Genomic DNA, 12,589 nt, shown 5'->3' on the forward strand with positions numbered 1-12,589 from the left:
GCACTTCTTGATGATTTCTGTGTATAAAACATACAGTGCTTCCTCAATAAAAGTTTGCTAATGGATAAGGTACTGCCACTGGCTGAATCCCATGAGAGTTTTTGTAGAAAGGGGACAGTCAGTTGGGTGAAGAGATAACCTTTGGTTAAATGTTGCATTTTTCTGTGTCCTCGTCTTTGCAGAGAAGGAGGAAGTCTGTACAGTCTTATCCTACGTGTGGCGCAATTCATTAGCATATGGAGTCGACTGGTCCTGGTTCTCCCTCCGTCCTCTGCTACAGGCCCAACAGCCACCCTCTTTAGCATCCTTTTCCCACAGCGAAATGGGGGTCAGAGCAGCAGATTTGGTCTGTAATTTGAAAATCACAAGTGAGTTGCCAGCAGCTGCTCTCGAACGTGTAGTAGTTGAAGATGAAGAGGACCATACCTCGCAAATCAAACTTCCACATGCAGGTAAGCCAAGTACTTCTCTTCAGCCATTCTCAGAAGACACAAAGAAGAGCAGTAGCAGACTTTATGTCCCGATGAGTAAGATATGTGATCATGACCTGCATCTGGAAGGAGCAAACTTTGAAAACAGTGTCCTAGCCACTTGCTCATTTTATGATCATGTTCTTCACCTGTGGAAGTGTGAAATGAGTTAAGAAAGATTGCTTTGTTTGAAGTCATAAATATTCATTTACACATACACATGGCTTTGTCTCTGAGTGAATTGCCCTGAGCTTTCTTGTTTCTCAGACTATCGATCTTATGTAGATTCTGAATGTTATCTCTGTAGATTACTATATACATCTCCATACATCTTTATGGAATCCATGGTGTATAGTCCAAAAAGCTGTTGGCTTTTCTTAAAGAGATCTTTCCTGCTAGGCCATTAAAAGCAAACAATATGATTCTACCTGGTAGTAAGGGGTCCTTGTGCTGGGCTGTCAATATGTAGGGGAAGCAACTTGGTTCCTATTTCTTAAAGTTGGTAGTTTTTCACGTGTATTTTGACTTTCAGCTCTTAAAAGTATTTAAGCAACTACTTATTAAGTGATTTTTTTTGGGGGGAGGGGATGTTACTTTTAATATCAGAAGTCATTTTACAGATCACTTTATCAGGATCACTAGAGATGCTTGCAGTAAACTTCTATGCAGAAAAGCAAAGTGTACACATATTCCAGTTTGCCTTTTGGTGCCATAAACTTGAAGGATGTGAAATCAGTATGGTTGAATTAACCAGCTCCTCATAGCCTTATTAAACTAATTAGATTCCAAGTGTTGGATCATCCAGACTTCTGGAATTTACTTAGGTGTGTGACATGTCTGAGTCTTGCTTTAACTGAAGATATTTTATTTTACCTGTCTGGAAGGAACTCTATAGGCCACTGTTGAATTTTTCAAACCCTTCTTCACCTCCTAATATGATACATAGGTGCCCAGAAGCAGAAAACTTAGACTTCTATCCTTTGCTTTATTTTCTGATACAAAGCAACAAGCCAATATAGATCAGATTGTGTTATAAGAAATTAGTCTATACAATAAAAACTATCAGTAAAATAAAAATGACCTATTAATGGCCCATTTACTTCAATAGAAAAATGTAGCACCCTTCTTTAGTGTTTTACAGGATATTTAAGCTTAAGTGTCAATTAATAAATACTAGATGGAATGTAGATCTGAAGTCAACATGATGAGGAAAGAGACTGGATTACAAGGGAAATCCTAGTTTTGGCATTAACTTTTCATGACTTCATATTCCTTAGGTTTGCCTGAAGGAAGATAATTATTTTCACCTGACTCAAAAATATAGTTGCCTTGAAACCCATAAATTATTTATTGGTTATTCAAGGGGTGAATAATTGGGGGGGGGATAAATCAACCAGTGCTGTCATCTGCCTGTAAATCCTCTTCCACCTGTAAAGTGATGTGTTCTTGCTGTTAGCATTCTTCCCCAAACCTTTTGATTGGGAAGATGTCTTCCTGGAGTTTTACAGTTAATGGTATCTGTTTAAGAACTGTGTCTAAGTCATCACACCCAACCTAAAGTATGCTGTTGCATGTGATGCCAAAAACAAACACTATGGAGTAGTAAAGCTCTTTAATATAAATAGAATGAAGGAACTCCTCCACCCCACCCCACGAAAGTAATGATCTGAGAAAATACTTCAGTACAGTCGTCAGCTCACAGGCAAAACCAACGGTCACTGCTTAGTGCCTTCTCTGCTTTCTATCGTGGGAAATTCTTGGGATACAGCTGGAAGAGCTTGCCTTCCTGTTCTGGCTCAAATCCATACTTTTCCAGATTCTCAGGATCGAAAGTCCCTTCTTTAAAGTCTTTTTCAATAGCAGGAGCAACTGCTTCCAGAAAGAGCTGTTTGGCCGTCAGAGGCGTTTCCGTCCCCGCTGGAGCACGGTAGCTTACATAGGGCTTGAGCTTGAAGCCGGTCAAATCTGGGACGACGAATTCTGGGACCCTTTCTTTTATCTTCACAAACTTCCAATCAGAGGCGTGGACGCCCGTGCCCTTGGCGCCCCGGCTCTTGTAGAAGGTGCGCGGGCCTCGCTTGCTGGTCCACTTGCTCATCCTGTCTGCTCCCCGGACCAGGCCTCGTGTCACTCCGGTCAGAAGCCCCATGCTGTGCTCCTGTGAGATACGGGGGGAAACACTCTTAAGTCTAATGCTTAGCCCCTGAGCGTCCACACACAGGCACTCCTGGGCCACCAGATGGGTCAACTGCACACTTACGGCGCACGGACGAGCCTGGGCAGGAAATCCCGGCCCAGGCGGGCAACCAGCTACTCCACGCGGCTCGGGAACCTGGACTAAACCCCAAGCAGCCCACTGGCCGGCCTCTGCTTCCGGTCTCGGCGGTTTCTGCTTCCGGCTGGAGGCTGCGCCTTCCTACCTTGCAGTAAGATCAGCTCCGATTGGCCACCGCCGCAGCCAATGCGAAGTTTCAGTCCTGCGAGGGGGCGGGAGAGCCGACCGATGTGCGGGGAGGTCGGCCCGGGAGTGGGAGCGCAGGCGTCGGGAGCGCGCTGGGCGGGTGAGTCGCAGCCCGCGCTCCCGGAGCCGGGGCGACCCGCGAGGCGGCCTCTCAGTAGTCGGCGCAGGGGCCGCGTGCCCCTCCCGCCCACCCAGGCGTCAACCGGCGCCCTGGGCGGGCCGCACAGTTTGGCAGCCCCGCCCGCGCGCGGGTTCCCGCCTCTGTCAGTCTCACCTGCCGGTGCTCCTCTGCCAGACCGTAGCCTTGGGTGTCTGGGGCCTGCGAGGGTGCCTTCGCGCCCTAGCGCGCGGCGGCCTCACGACACCCCGGGTGCTGTCCGCGAGGAAAAGTAGGGGCAGAGGCTGCCCGGCCCAAGGTGCCGTCCTCGGCCCTCGCACGGGTGGGCCCTCTCGGCAGATCCCCGAACAGGCGCTGGAGCAGGTCCTTCCCTTCGCGCTGGATCAGGGAATCCGCTCCAGCGATGGGCGTCCTTCTGGGGACAGCTGGGAGGCGAGCAGGGCCGGACGCGGCCTCCGGGGCGGCCTCCAGCTTCACCGCTGTCTGCAGCCAACACCCCAGCCAGGGCTGGATCAAAATTGGATCGAGTTATTCCACAGCGGGTCGATAGGCAGTGTTTTGAGGAGCAAAAGGCCCCTGTCTTACAGCCCGCCTCCCCTTTCCCGCATGCAGAAGTGCAGCTTCTCTCAAAGTCATTGGGGCTAAGGCGGAGCCCCCCCTCCCCTTGGCGCCCGGGGACTTGGCTGCCGGTGAGGCTGTTTACTGAGAGAGGAAAGTGGTTCAGACTCGGAGAGCAGTTTCTCAACAGTATTTTCCTTTCCGTCAAGACAATTACTTGGCTTGAAAAGGAACAGGGGAAAAGGTCGAAGTGCAAGCTCTCCTGATTTAAATATTTGGTAGAATATTTGGCCCTTGTTTGAACCAGTTTCTCTCTTTTTCATTCTTGTTTTTAGCCATGGAGGAAGACTCTGACATCTGCCCAGAGGTATGTGAACCAGGGGTTTCATGCATGAGTGAAATCATGAGAATTCCCAGCACTGGGGACATTTCTGGAAAAAGAGAATTCTTGTTAGTGTCTGCACTCTTACTGTCTGGACTCCTGAAGTTCTGGAGCTTGCTGACTGAAAAATTGCAGTCTGAGCCCTTTTCTGCCACCTTGTCAAAGCTGCTAATGGCACTTGTTCCTGAACAGCTATGCTCCTACCAACACGGACAGTTAGATGTGCTTTGGGACTTGGTTGAAGGCATACCTTTTCTTCTTCTAAGGCAGCAGTTGTTATTTCCAGTTTCCCTTTATGACTTTGCCCACTTGTTTTGCTTAGGATTTTTTTCTCAGTTAGATATTTGTTGACGCATCACAAAGGCCTTTATTCCTGAGTAAAAAAAATATGCCAATTAAAGCAATAGAGAAAAGCTAGCTGAGGCTGAGGAGCTCAGGAGCAGGAGACAGCAGTTTCCTTGGATAATCCTGACTGTAGTGGGTCTGCTGAGCTCTTAGGGACACACTTGCCCACGCAATGGATGTCATCATGAATGCCGTTCAGCAGCCCCAGCTGATACATCCATGAGGGCAGCAGAAGGGAAAGCTCCATTTGGGGCAGGAGAAAAGAGGTGCCTCTGTTCTGAAGCAAGAAACCCTCCCTGCTTATATTCGCTTCCTTGTTAGTTCAGAGGGTTGAGTTTTCTGTGCTACTTATTTATGTCTTGATGCAGAGTTTGGCCTGAAAGGTGCCTTTTGAAGTGCCCTTCAGATTTCCTTGGCTTTTCTGGCTAGGTTGTAGTGTCTGAGTCGTGGCCTTCTGAAAGGCTGGGGCAAGCTGCTTTAATCCTTGGTGCTAGTGTGGGAACACGTGGCTACTGCCCTCCCTTCCCATCTTGTTCTCCCTTCTGGAATGCTTGGGAAGAGGCTGTGTGTGTCACGTGAGAACATGGAGAATGGCTCCTGGTGGTGGCTGAGCTGATGTCTCTTGCTCGTCTGCATCTTCTCTGGGGAACTCGGCACCACCTCCCTTGTCAGTTACTCCAGCCATCTGCCCAGCACCTTCCCATATTCATTCCTTTCTCTTCCCTTCCTGCCTCCCTCCTGCCCACAGAATCTGGACTTCTGGTATCCCCTGCCGACACTTTCTCTAGGAGACAAAAGAATAGCAGGCATTCAGAGCCCACCTTTGCTTCCAGTTTCTTCTTTGTTTGGCATATCCTCAAAGTTCATCTGGCCCCGTGGGGATTTCTGAACCCTCCTTCCATGGCAGGCTCCATGGACCCACAGGACAGTGGTTTATTCCCCTTTTGGTGTTCAGAGGGCACTGAGCCATGGCCTTGGCATCCCCTGGGATGCAACAGAGCTTCCTCCTCTGGCCTGGCCCCTTGAGGGTATAGGAGGCACAGGACTCAGGTGTATGAATAATGTACCCAGCATTTGTTCTTGGTGATGATACGGCTCTTAGTCCCGCTTGGACCTGTCCTGTGTAAAATGGAAGGTGGGCTGCTGTGCAGGTGCTTATTAGTGGAGCTGCTTGGAGGACCTCAGCATCCTAGGAAAGGTCATTTCTGGAAATCTCTCTGACTCCGGCTCTCTGTTCTTCCACATCAACCAAGTCTCCCCTGAAGTTGGGGCCACACCCGTGCCTTGTATCTACCTGACTGCATGTTTTCTCTTGTAGGCTGGCTTCTGTCTGGGCGCTACCCTGCACTCCTGGGGGCTGCAGTTGTATGAGGAGCACTCACAGTCCACCATGGTAACCAGCTTATACTCTTCCCTGGGAGTTGGGTTGGCCTGTCCCTTGTTTCCCTGCTGGCTCATACCTCTCACTTTGTGACCAGGGTGAGAGCAGGGGCTCTGTAGGGGACCTGCTGATACGCTTTGTCTCTGACCTCCCACCAGCTGATAGGGATTGTGGTTGGAGCCCTCCTGGCACTGGTCTTCATCAGCATTACTGCCTTTTTTGTGTACAGAAGGGTTAAACAATCTCGTAAGTATCTGGGCTTGGACTCTAGCTCTGGGGGGAGGGGTAAGAAGGTTTGCAGGGGCTGGGGGAGGTTTGGGTGTTGTGTGGTGTTTCTGAGCTCCTGGAAGTAGCCCTCAGGCCTATGGCTTTTATGGGAAACTGATGGTCTGCACAGGCCAAGGCTGAGCACATGTGCTCCAGGCTTGTCCTGCTTTTCTGGGGGCACTGCTGCAACAGGAAGAGAAGGAAGAGCCCTGCTTCATTTCAGGTGAGTCTTATGCAGGAAGTCTCCTCAGGGACCCAACAAGGCTGTGCCCTTTCCCGCATGCTGACTAAGTGCCTGCCAGGGACAGGACAGGGGTCTGTGAACCTTCTAGCACTGAAGGGCCAAAGGGCCCACCTGGTGGTGCAGCTGCTGCTCAGGCCTTTACCCGACTCCAGTGTGGTCCAGGCATTGCACCTGCCCAGTGCTCACCCTACAGAGCCTCCCCACCTCTCAGCCCAGCTCAGGCTGCCCCTTTGCTCCTCTTGCAGGACAGCTACAGCCTGCCGCTCCTCAATACAGATTCCGCAAGAGAGACAAAGTGATGTTTTATGGCCGGAAGATCATGAGGAAGGTAATAGGGTGCTGCCGGGTCTCCCCATGGCAGCTCTTGTTGCCAAGGAGAACTCAGTGTCGGCCTCTGTCTGGGCTCTATGGTGCCACAGGGCCCTAGCAGCACTGGGGCCTGGTGGCCACAGCCCTGCCTACATGGCCCCAGGTGTAGGGACATAGTTAAGTCATGTTGAATGGAATTTTTTGGGGGTGGTGGTGCGTGGTCCGGGAATTAAAGACAGGTCTCCCGCATGTAATGCGAGCATTCTACGGATGAACCAGCCAGCACCGTGTTGAATGGAGTTTACTTCCCCTACTTACCCAACATCTCTTGACCAGGAAGTGCCTCTCCTGCTCTCAGGGAGTGTGAGACTCAGGCTGTCTATGGGGTGGAGCCCTTGGTGAAGCTTCGGCCACACTGACTCCACTCTGAGGATGTGCTTCATCTGCAGGGTCCATGGCATTCGGGGCGCAGGCAGTCTGAAGCTCCTTGAGAGCCTGTGCTTGGCCTAGGGCAGATGCTCAGGAAATGCCTCTTGATGGAGGAGTGGGGGCAACTGCTGAGGCTGAGCCTGCCTGTGAGGGCACAGTAGGTATGTGGCCTGGAGCCTTTGAGTCTCCCCATGGCTCTCCAAAGCAGGGGTGTCCCTGCTCCCAGCAGTTTGTCTTATCAAGAGAAGGGGATACAAAGCTGTTTCCTAGAAACATCCCTGGAGATGTGTGGGTACAGAGCACCCCTTGTCCTTCAGGGCAGCCTGGTTCTGGCAGGTGTTAAGATTGGTGGAATCTGCTAGCTTCTGGGGCCTGCACTGGTGAAGGAGTTGGGCTGTGTCCCCTGATGGTGTGTGTATTTGTCATGCCCTGAAAGTATGTGGCAGGACCAGCTGTTCTCCCATTTCTGGGCCTATAAAAGGGATCAGAAACTTTCAAAATGCAGATCCCTGGGCCCCACCTCAAGAAGGTCTCTTTCAGTCCCCTGCATCGGGGCCCCAGAATCTGCATTTTAATAAGCACTGACCCAGGGCATGAGCAGCCTTGGTTGAATCTTTCTCTGTCTTTAGCTGACTGTTGGAAGGAGGTTGGTTTGCAGCCTCGTTCCCAAACCTAGCCTGCCCAGGAAGCACTCCACTGTTCAGATGCCTACAGAAACCACATGTACTCATGCATTTCACAGTAACCTTTATCTGTTACTTTTCTCTGGTTATAAAATTAGTTCACCTTCTTTGTGGACAACTTGCAAAACCAGAAGAGAAGGTACATGGATGTCCTTCTGTGAGTTAGCACTGAATGCTCCAGACTTCCATGCAGAGGGGCGTAGGGGAAAGAGCTTTGAAAGGTTTGGCTGTTGGGGGCAGCGAGGAAATCACTGTGTGGTTGCATAGGGCCGAGTGGTGGCGTCGTTGTCAGCAGGAACAGGAGCGGCCTCTGGTGATTCAGAGGCTTGGGCTGTGGTCCAGGGAGAGAGCTGGAGCTGCAGGGAGGACCAGACTCTCCTGGAGGCCAAGAGGCTGGGCCTCCTGGTTCTTGGGCCCCCCTTCCCTGCAGCAGGGTCAGGACACCTGGGGTCTCCCTCCCACCCTGTAGGTCACCACCCTCCCCCACACACTGGTTGGGGGCACAGCTGCACCCCGGCAGCGGGTCAGGAAGAGGACCAAGGTGCTGTCTTTGGCCAAAAGGTACTGGAGGGCCCCCTGTTGAACCATATCGAGCCCTCCCTGTTATTCACTGCTCAGCGCATCCCAGGGGTGCTGTACATTCCGGGGCCCTGCCTCGGGACGCACTGAGCAGAGGGACTGTGTAAGGAATGATCTGTGTTAGGGTGGGGGGGCTGTGCCTGGGGAGGGGCTGCATTGGGCAGGGGGCCCAAGGAGAGCAGGGATGCGTTGCCCAGCATCTCAGCTCTCATGCTGTTTGTGTTGAATCCCTTTGGGCCTCTGCTTAAGGGAATCTGCCTCTGCCTTGTAGGATTCTGCGCTTCAAGAAGGAATATCCCACTCTGCAGCCCAAGGAGCCCCCACCCTCCCTGCTGGAAGCTGATCTGACTGAGTTTGATGTTAAGAATTCTCACTTGCCTTCAGAAGTTCTGTACATGCTGAAAAACGTACGGTAGGACACGATAGAACAAGAGGGCCCTCGTGGGGGGTGGATCCACGTGTGTCTGCGTCCTAGGGCAGCTCTTGAGCAGCAGATGGTTGGCAAAGCCTGACTGCAGTGCTCTATCCCGTGTCTTCACCACTGCCCCCAGACGCTTCTGGGGGCGTTAGGTTGGACGGCAGGTGTCCCAGCGTTTCTGTGGGATTTAGGGTGGACGGCGGGTATCTCAGGGCACCCTGGAGGGGCGTTAGGGTAGACAGCAGGTGTCCCAGCACTTGTGGGGGCTGTTAGGGTAGACAGCAGGTAACCAGGTGCTTCTGTGGGAGTTTAGGTTGGATAGCAGTGCCTTTAAGCTGCTCGTCTTATCACTGGTTCTCCTTTGTCTTGTCATTTCTCCAATGTTATAATCCTTAGTAGTAAATTCAGAGCAAACTCAAGAAGTGTTTGCATGGATCAGAGAACCCAGATCTGAGTGCACCCAAAGGTGGGGCTAGGTGCTCTCTACTTTCCCCCTGACTTGTGTGTCACTCCTTTTGATATCCCTGTTTCATTGTCCAGGAGAGTGATTTTCTGCCATCCATTGTTTTATATGTCTGTTTCAGGTTCAGAGTTCAGCTCAGTACTTCTCTGAGCTGATGGGAAAACAGGCTGACAGCAATTTTAGACTGTTAGTTAATTTCCACTGCTTGTTGGCTCTGTGGGTCTGCGGCACCTGGAAAGCTGGTTGCACTGCTCTGTGCAGCTGGGCGTGGACCGTGGGCCTGTATCCTCTGAAGCTTCCTCCCTGCCTCACCTGGAAGGATGATCCACGGACACTCCCTCTTCTTTTAGGGTCCTGGGACATTTTGAAAAGCCACTGTTCCTGGAACTTTGCAAACACATGGTATTCGTGCAGCTGCACGAAGGAGAGTACATCTTCCGTCCAGGGGAGCTGGACAACAGCATCTACGTGGTGCAGGATGGGCGGCTGGAAGTCTGTATCCAGGATGCTGTAAGTTACTGCCGCTTTGGGAAGGCCTGTGGGGGTGCAGGTCTGGGCTAGGAGGGTGGCTCTGTGCAGTTTTACTGAGAGTTCTGTCTTCACCTTTTAAAAAGTTTTCAATTGAAATGTAGTTAGTAAAAAATTTAAAATTATAGGTCTTTGTGGAAAAGGCACACCTTCATGCCAAAATTCTTAATATAGCTGCTATTTTAATTCTTGCACATTTTTTCCCTTATGCACATGAATACCTGCTGTTTAAAGGGATTTACTCGTGGTATTTGTTGGCTTTATTTTTGTATTTTCACCTGATTTTTTTTTTTTTACTTTTTTTAAACTTTTTTTATTAATTAAAAAAATTAACAAACAAAACATTAAGAGATCATTCCATTCTACATATACAATCGGTAATTCTTAATATCATCACATAGTTGCATATTCATCATTTCTTAGAACATTTGCATCAATTTAGAAAAAGAAATAAAAAGACGACAGAAAAAGAAATAAAATGATAACAGAGAAAAAAAAAGATTATACATACCATACCCCTTACCCCTCGCTTTCATTTACCACTAGCATTTCAAACTAAATTTATTTTAACATTTGTTCCCCCTATTATTTATTTTTATTCCATATGTTCTACTCTTCTGCTGATATAGTAGCTAAAAGGGGCATCAGACACAAGGTTTTCACATTCGCAGAGTCTCATTGTGAAAGCTATATCATTGTTCAATCATCATCAAGAAACATGGCTACTGGAACACAGCTCTACATTTTCAGGCAGTTCCCTCCAGCCTCTCCACTACATCTTGAACAACAAGGTGATATCTACTTAATGCATAAGAATAACCTCCAGGATAACCTCTCAACTCTGTTTGGAATCTCTCAGCCATTGACACTTAGTCTCATTTCACTCTTCCCCCTTTGGTCGAGAAGGTTCTCTCAATCCCTTGATGTTAATTCTCAGCTCGTTCTAGGGTTTTTCTCAGTCCCTTGATGCAGAGTCTCAGCTCATTCCAGGATCTCTGTCCCACGTTGCCAGGAAGGTCCACACCCCTGGGAGTCATGTCCCAAGCAGAGAGGGGAAGTCACCTGATGTATTTTAAACATTTTATGATTTTTTTTTCTCAGTCCTAGCAATCCTCCCTTTGATGGTTTAGTGGTACCTCATCATATTGATCTTCTGGAATCAACTGAAGTCTTTCTCTATTCTCAAGTTTCTGGTTATAACCAATTTTCATTCTTAGAAGATAATTAAAGTATTAATTCACTCAGAAACTTCATTCCTGTTTTAAATTTTATCCTTTGAATTACAGTTGCCAGGGTCAGCTGTCTTCCAGGTCTTTTCGAAGTCATGTGTCTTTCCAGTTGGATTTTGTTGCTTTCCTTTGTCTGCATATGTGAGCCAGGTCTTCTAGCTGTGGTTATTTGTTTTAGGCAAACCCTCCCTCAGTCTGGACTCTGCCTGATCTTAAGAAACTTGTTATCTCAGAAGATCCCCACTGGAGTCCTGGGGGTGAATGTTGACCGCAGTGTGATAGCTACATTTCCTTTCAAGTTTTTAGACTAAAGATTGGAATTTTTAATTCTCACATTTGTAGCTTAGTCTGTGGTTGGACTTTTATGAGAAAGGTAATGGCCTTGTCCAGCCAAGGGAAGGCAGAGCTGTTTGCTCTTAGGGGAAGTGGTCATCCAACTGGTAAACCAGAGATTCTTGTTGAAGTTCTTCAGAGGCCTTCCCTGGAGAGATTGGAACCAGAATCTTTCTGGCCTTTGGAGCTAGAGGTGAGAGGTTCACAGAGGGTGAACAGTACCAAACGTGGACGAAGTTCAAAAAGAATTTTCTTGGGTCGAGCTGAAATGAAGTTACCATATTTAGTCAACAAAATTGCATGGATAAATCCAAATGCTGTTATTTCTATGGATAACTGAATTTAGTTCTCAAAGGCTCTGTGGCCCTGCAGACTAACATAGGAATTTTGAAATGTAACCTAATCTAGCCAACAGAGATAGTTCATGGGGTTGAAAATGCTGTGTCTGGACTGGATAGGGTTTCCTCACTCTTTCATCCTCGTTCTCCTTCCTCGGCTTCTGAGCGTATCACAGAGACTGGCCCTTTTCCTCCTCATCGGAGGTGCCTGCACAGCTGCCTAGAGGGCAGAAACCCTCCTGCTGGCTTTGGGCTGAGACTCCACAGGGACCTGATTCTGCTTCCCACACAGGACGGGACTGAAGTGGTGGTCAAGGAGGTCCTGCCTGGGGACAGCATCCACAGCCTCCTCAGCATCTTGGACGTTATCACGGTGAGTGCCCCCCAGCACCCATCTCCAGCTTCTCTGAGCATCCCCGGGTCAGCTCTGGAGGCCCAGGCAGCAGATCCCTTGGTGTCAGCACCTGTTCTCCACGGTGACACGCGCAAGGCTGGCTGGGGGCAGGGCAACCTTGTTCCCCAGCAGATGTGGGACAACTTTGACAGTCTATGTTAGAAGAGCTGGGCATTTGGTTAAGAGTTTTGCATGTCTTTTTCTATTTTTTTTGCTACTAAATACTTTTTTATTTGCCCTTCATGAGATAGACTTGGTTTTGAGTATATTTGATTTGCTACAAGAAATCTGGTTTGTGTTTAGCTCCCTTTAATGGCACTTATTTTAAATACATTCTGGGACCTGCAGAACAGGCTGTCTAGTTCCAAACCACCTCTAAAGCTGCCTGTTCAGCAACTTTGAAGACATCTAGCACAAAACTCATTCAGGTCACAGGTTAGCTCACAGTCACCTCTGACCCCAGGTCTGTCTCCAGAGCACAAACCCTCAACCCTGATCGCATATTAGAAGGCCCTTTGGAGCTTTCCGCATTCCCTAGGCCCAGGTTCCCCCCAGACCAATGATATCAGAATCTCCAGGGTGGTATCCTGGCTCCTGTTGTAGTTTTAAACTCCCCAGGTGACTGCAGGGTGTAGCCAAGCTGAGAACCACTGAGCTGAG

At 49.3% G+C, this 12,589-nt stretch overlaps 3 protein-coding genes across 13 annotated transcripts in view; 2 read left to right on the top strand and 1 right to left on the bottom strand.

Annotated features, from left to right (window-relative positions):
• DPH7 (diphthamide biosynthesis 7) overlaps positions 1-2,853 on the top strand; it is a 35,942-nt gene extending 33,089 nt beyond the window's left edge. For both annotated transcript variants that reach the window (XM_077148905.1, XM_077148906.1), the window contains exon 9: positions 183-2,853. In XM_077148905.1, coding sequence (XP_077005020.1) covers positions 183-643 — 461 coding nt within the window. In that variant the 3' untranslated portion in view covers positions 644-2,853. The remainder of the gene's footprint in view (positions 1-182) is intronic.
• MRPL41 (mitochondrial ribosomal protein L41) lies at positions 2,066-4,294 on the bottom strand. 2 transcript variants are annotated; one of them, XM_077148912.1, is made up of 4 exons: positions 4,240-4,294; positions 3,206-3,556; positions 2,731-2,947; positions 2,066-2,628 (listed from the first exon to the last, which is right to left on the bottom strand). In XM_077148912.1, exon 4 carries the CDS (start codon positions 2,617-2,619, stop codon positions 2,212-2,214), a length of 408 nt encoding a protein of 135 aa, XP_077005027.1. In that variant the 5' UTR covers positions 2,620-2,628; positions 2,731-2,947; positions 3,206-3,556; positions 4,240-4,294; the 3' UTR covers positions 2,066-2,211. The 2 variants fall into 2 exon arrangements, with proteins under 2 accessions (XP_077005027.1, XP_077005026.1); XM_077148911.1 differs by lacking the exon at positions 4,240-4,294 and having other exon boundaries at positions 3,206-3,737.
• Positions 2,944-12,589, top strand: part of PNPLA7 (patatin like domain 7, lysophospholipase) — a 143,602-nt gene continuing 133,956 nt past the window's right edge. For 3 of the 9 annotated variants that reach the window (XM_077148883.1, XM_077148886.1, XM_077148884.1), the window contains exons 1-9: positions 2,944-3,031; positions 3,943-3,974; positions 5,653-5,727; positions 5,874-5,961; positions 6,472-6,554; positions 8,117-8,208; positions 8,498-8,638; positions 9,458-9,617; positions 11,828-11,908. In XM_077148883.1, coding sequence (XP_077004998.1) covers positions 2,974-3,031; positions 3,943-3,974; positions 5,653-5,727; positions 5,874-5,961; positions 6,472-6,554; positions 8,117-8,208; positions 8,498-8,638; positions 9,458-9,617; positions 11,828-11,908 — 810 coding nt within the window. In that variant the 5' untranslated portion in view covers positions 2,944-2,973. Of the gene's footprint in view, positions 3,032-3,126; positions 3,413-3,942; positions 3,975-3,998; positions 4,601-5,652; positions 5,728-5,873; positions 5,962-6,471; positions 6,555-8,116; positions 8,209-8,497; positions 8,639-9,457; positions 9,618-11,827; positions 11,909-12,589 lie in introns of those variants that run through there. The other 6 variants (XM_077148885.1, XM_077148890.1, XM_077148892.1 and 3 more) reach the window with 4 other exon arrangements.

The sequence above is a fragment of the Tamandua tetradactyla genome, chromosome 2 (assembly GCF_023851605.1).
Source record: "Tamandua tetradactyla isolate mTamTet1 chromosome 2, mTamTet1.pri, whole genome shotgun sequence".
NCBI classification, from domain to species: Eukaryota; Metazoa; Chordata; class Mammalia; order Pilosa; family Myrmecophagidae; genus Tamandua; species Tamandua tetradactyla.

Excerpts from the sequence above, each read along its gene's own strand:
- MRPL41 (XM_077148912.1), bottom strand. The coding sequence starts at position 2,619 with ATGGGGCTTCTGACCGGAGTGACACGAGGCCTGGTCCGGGGAGCAGAC.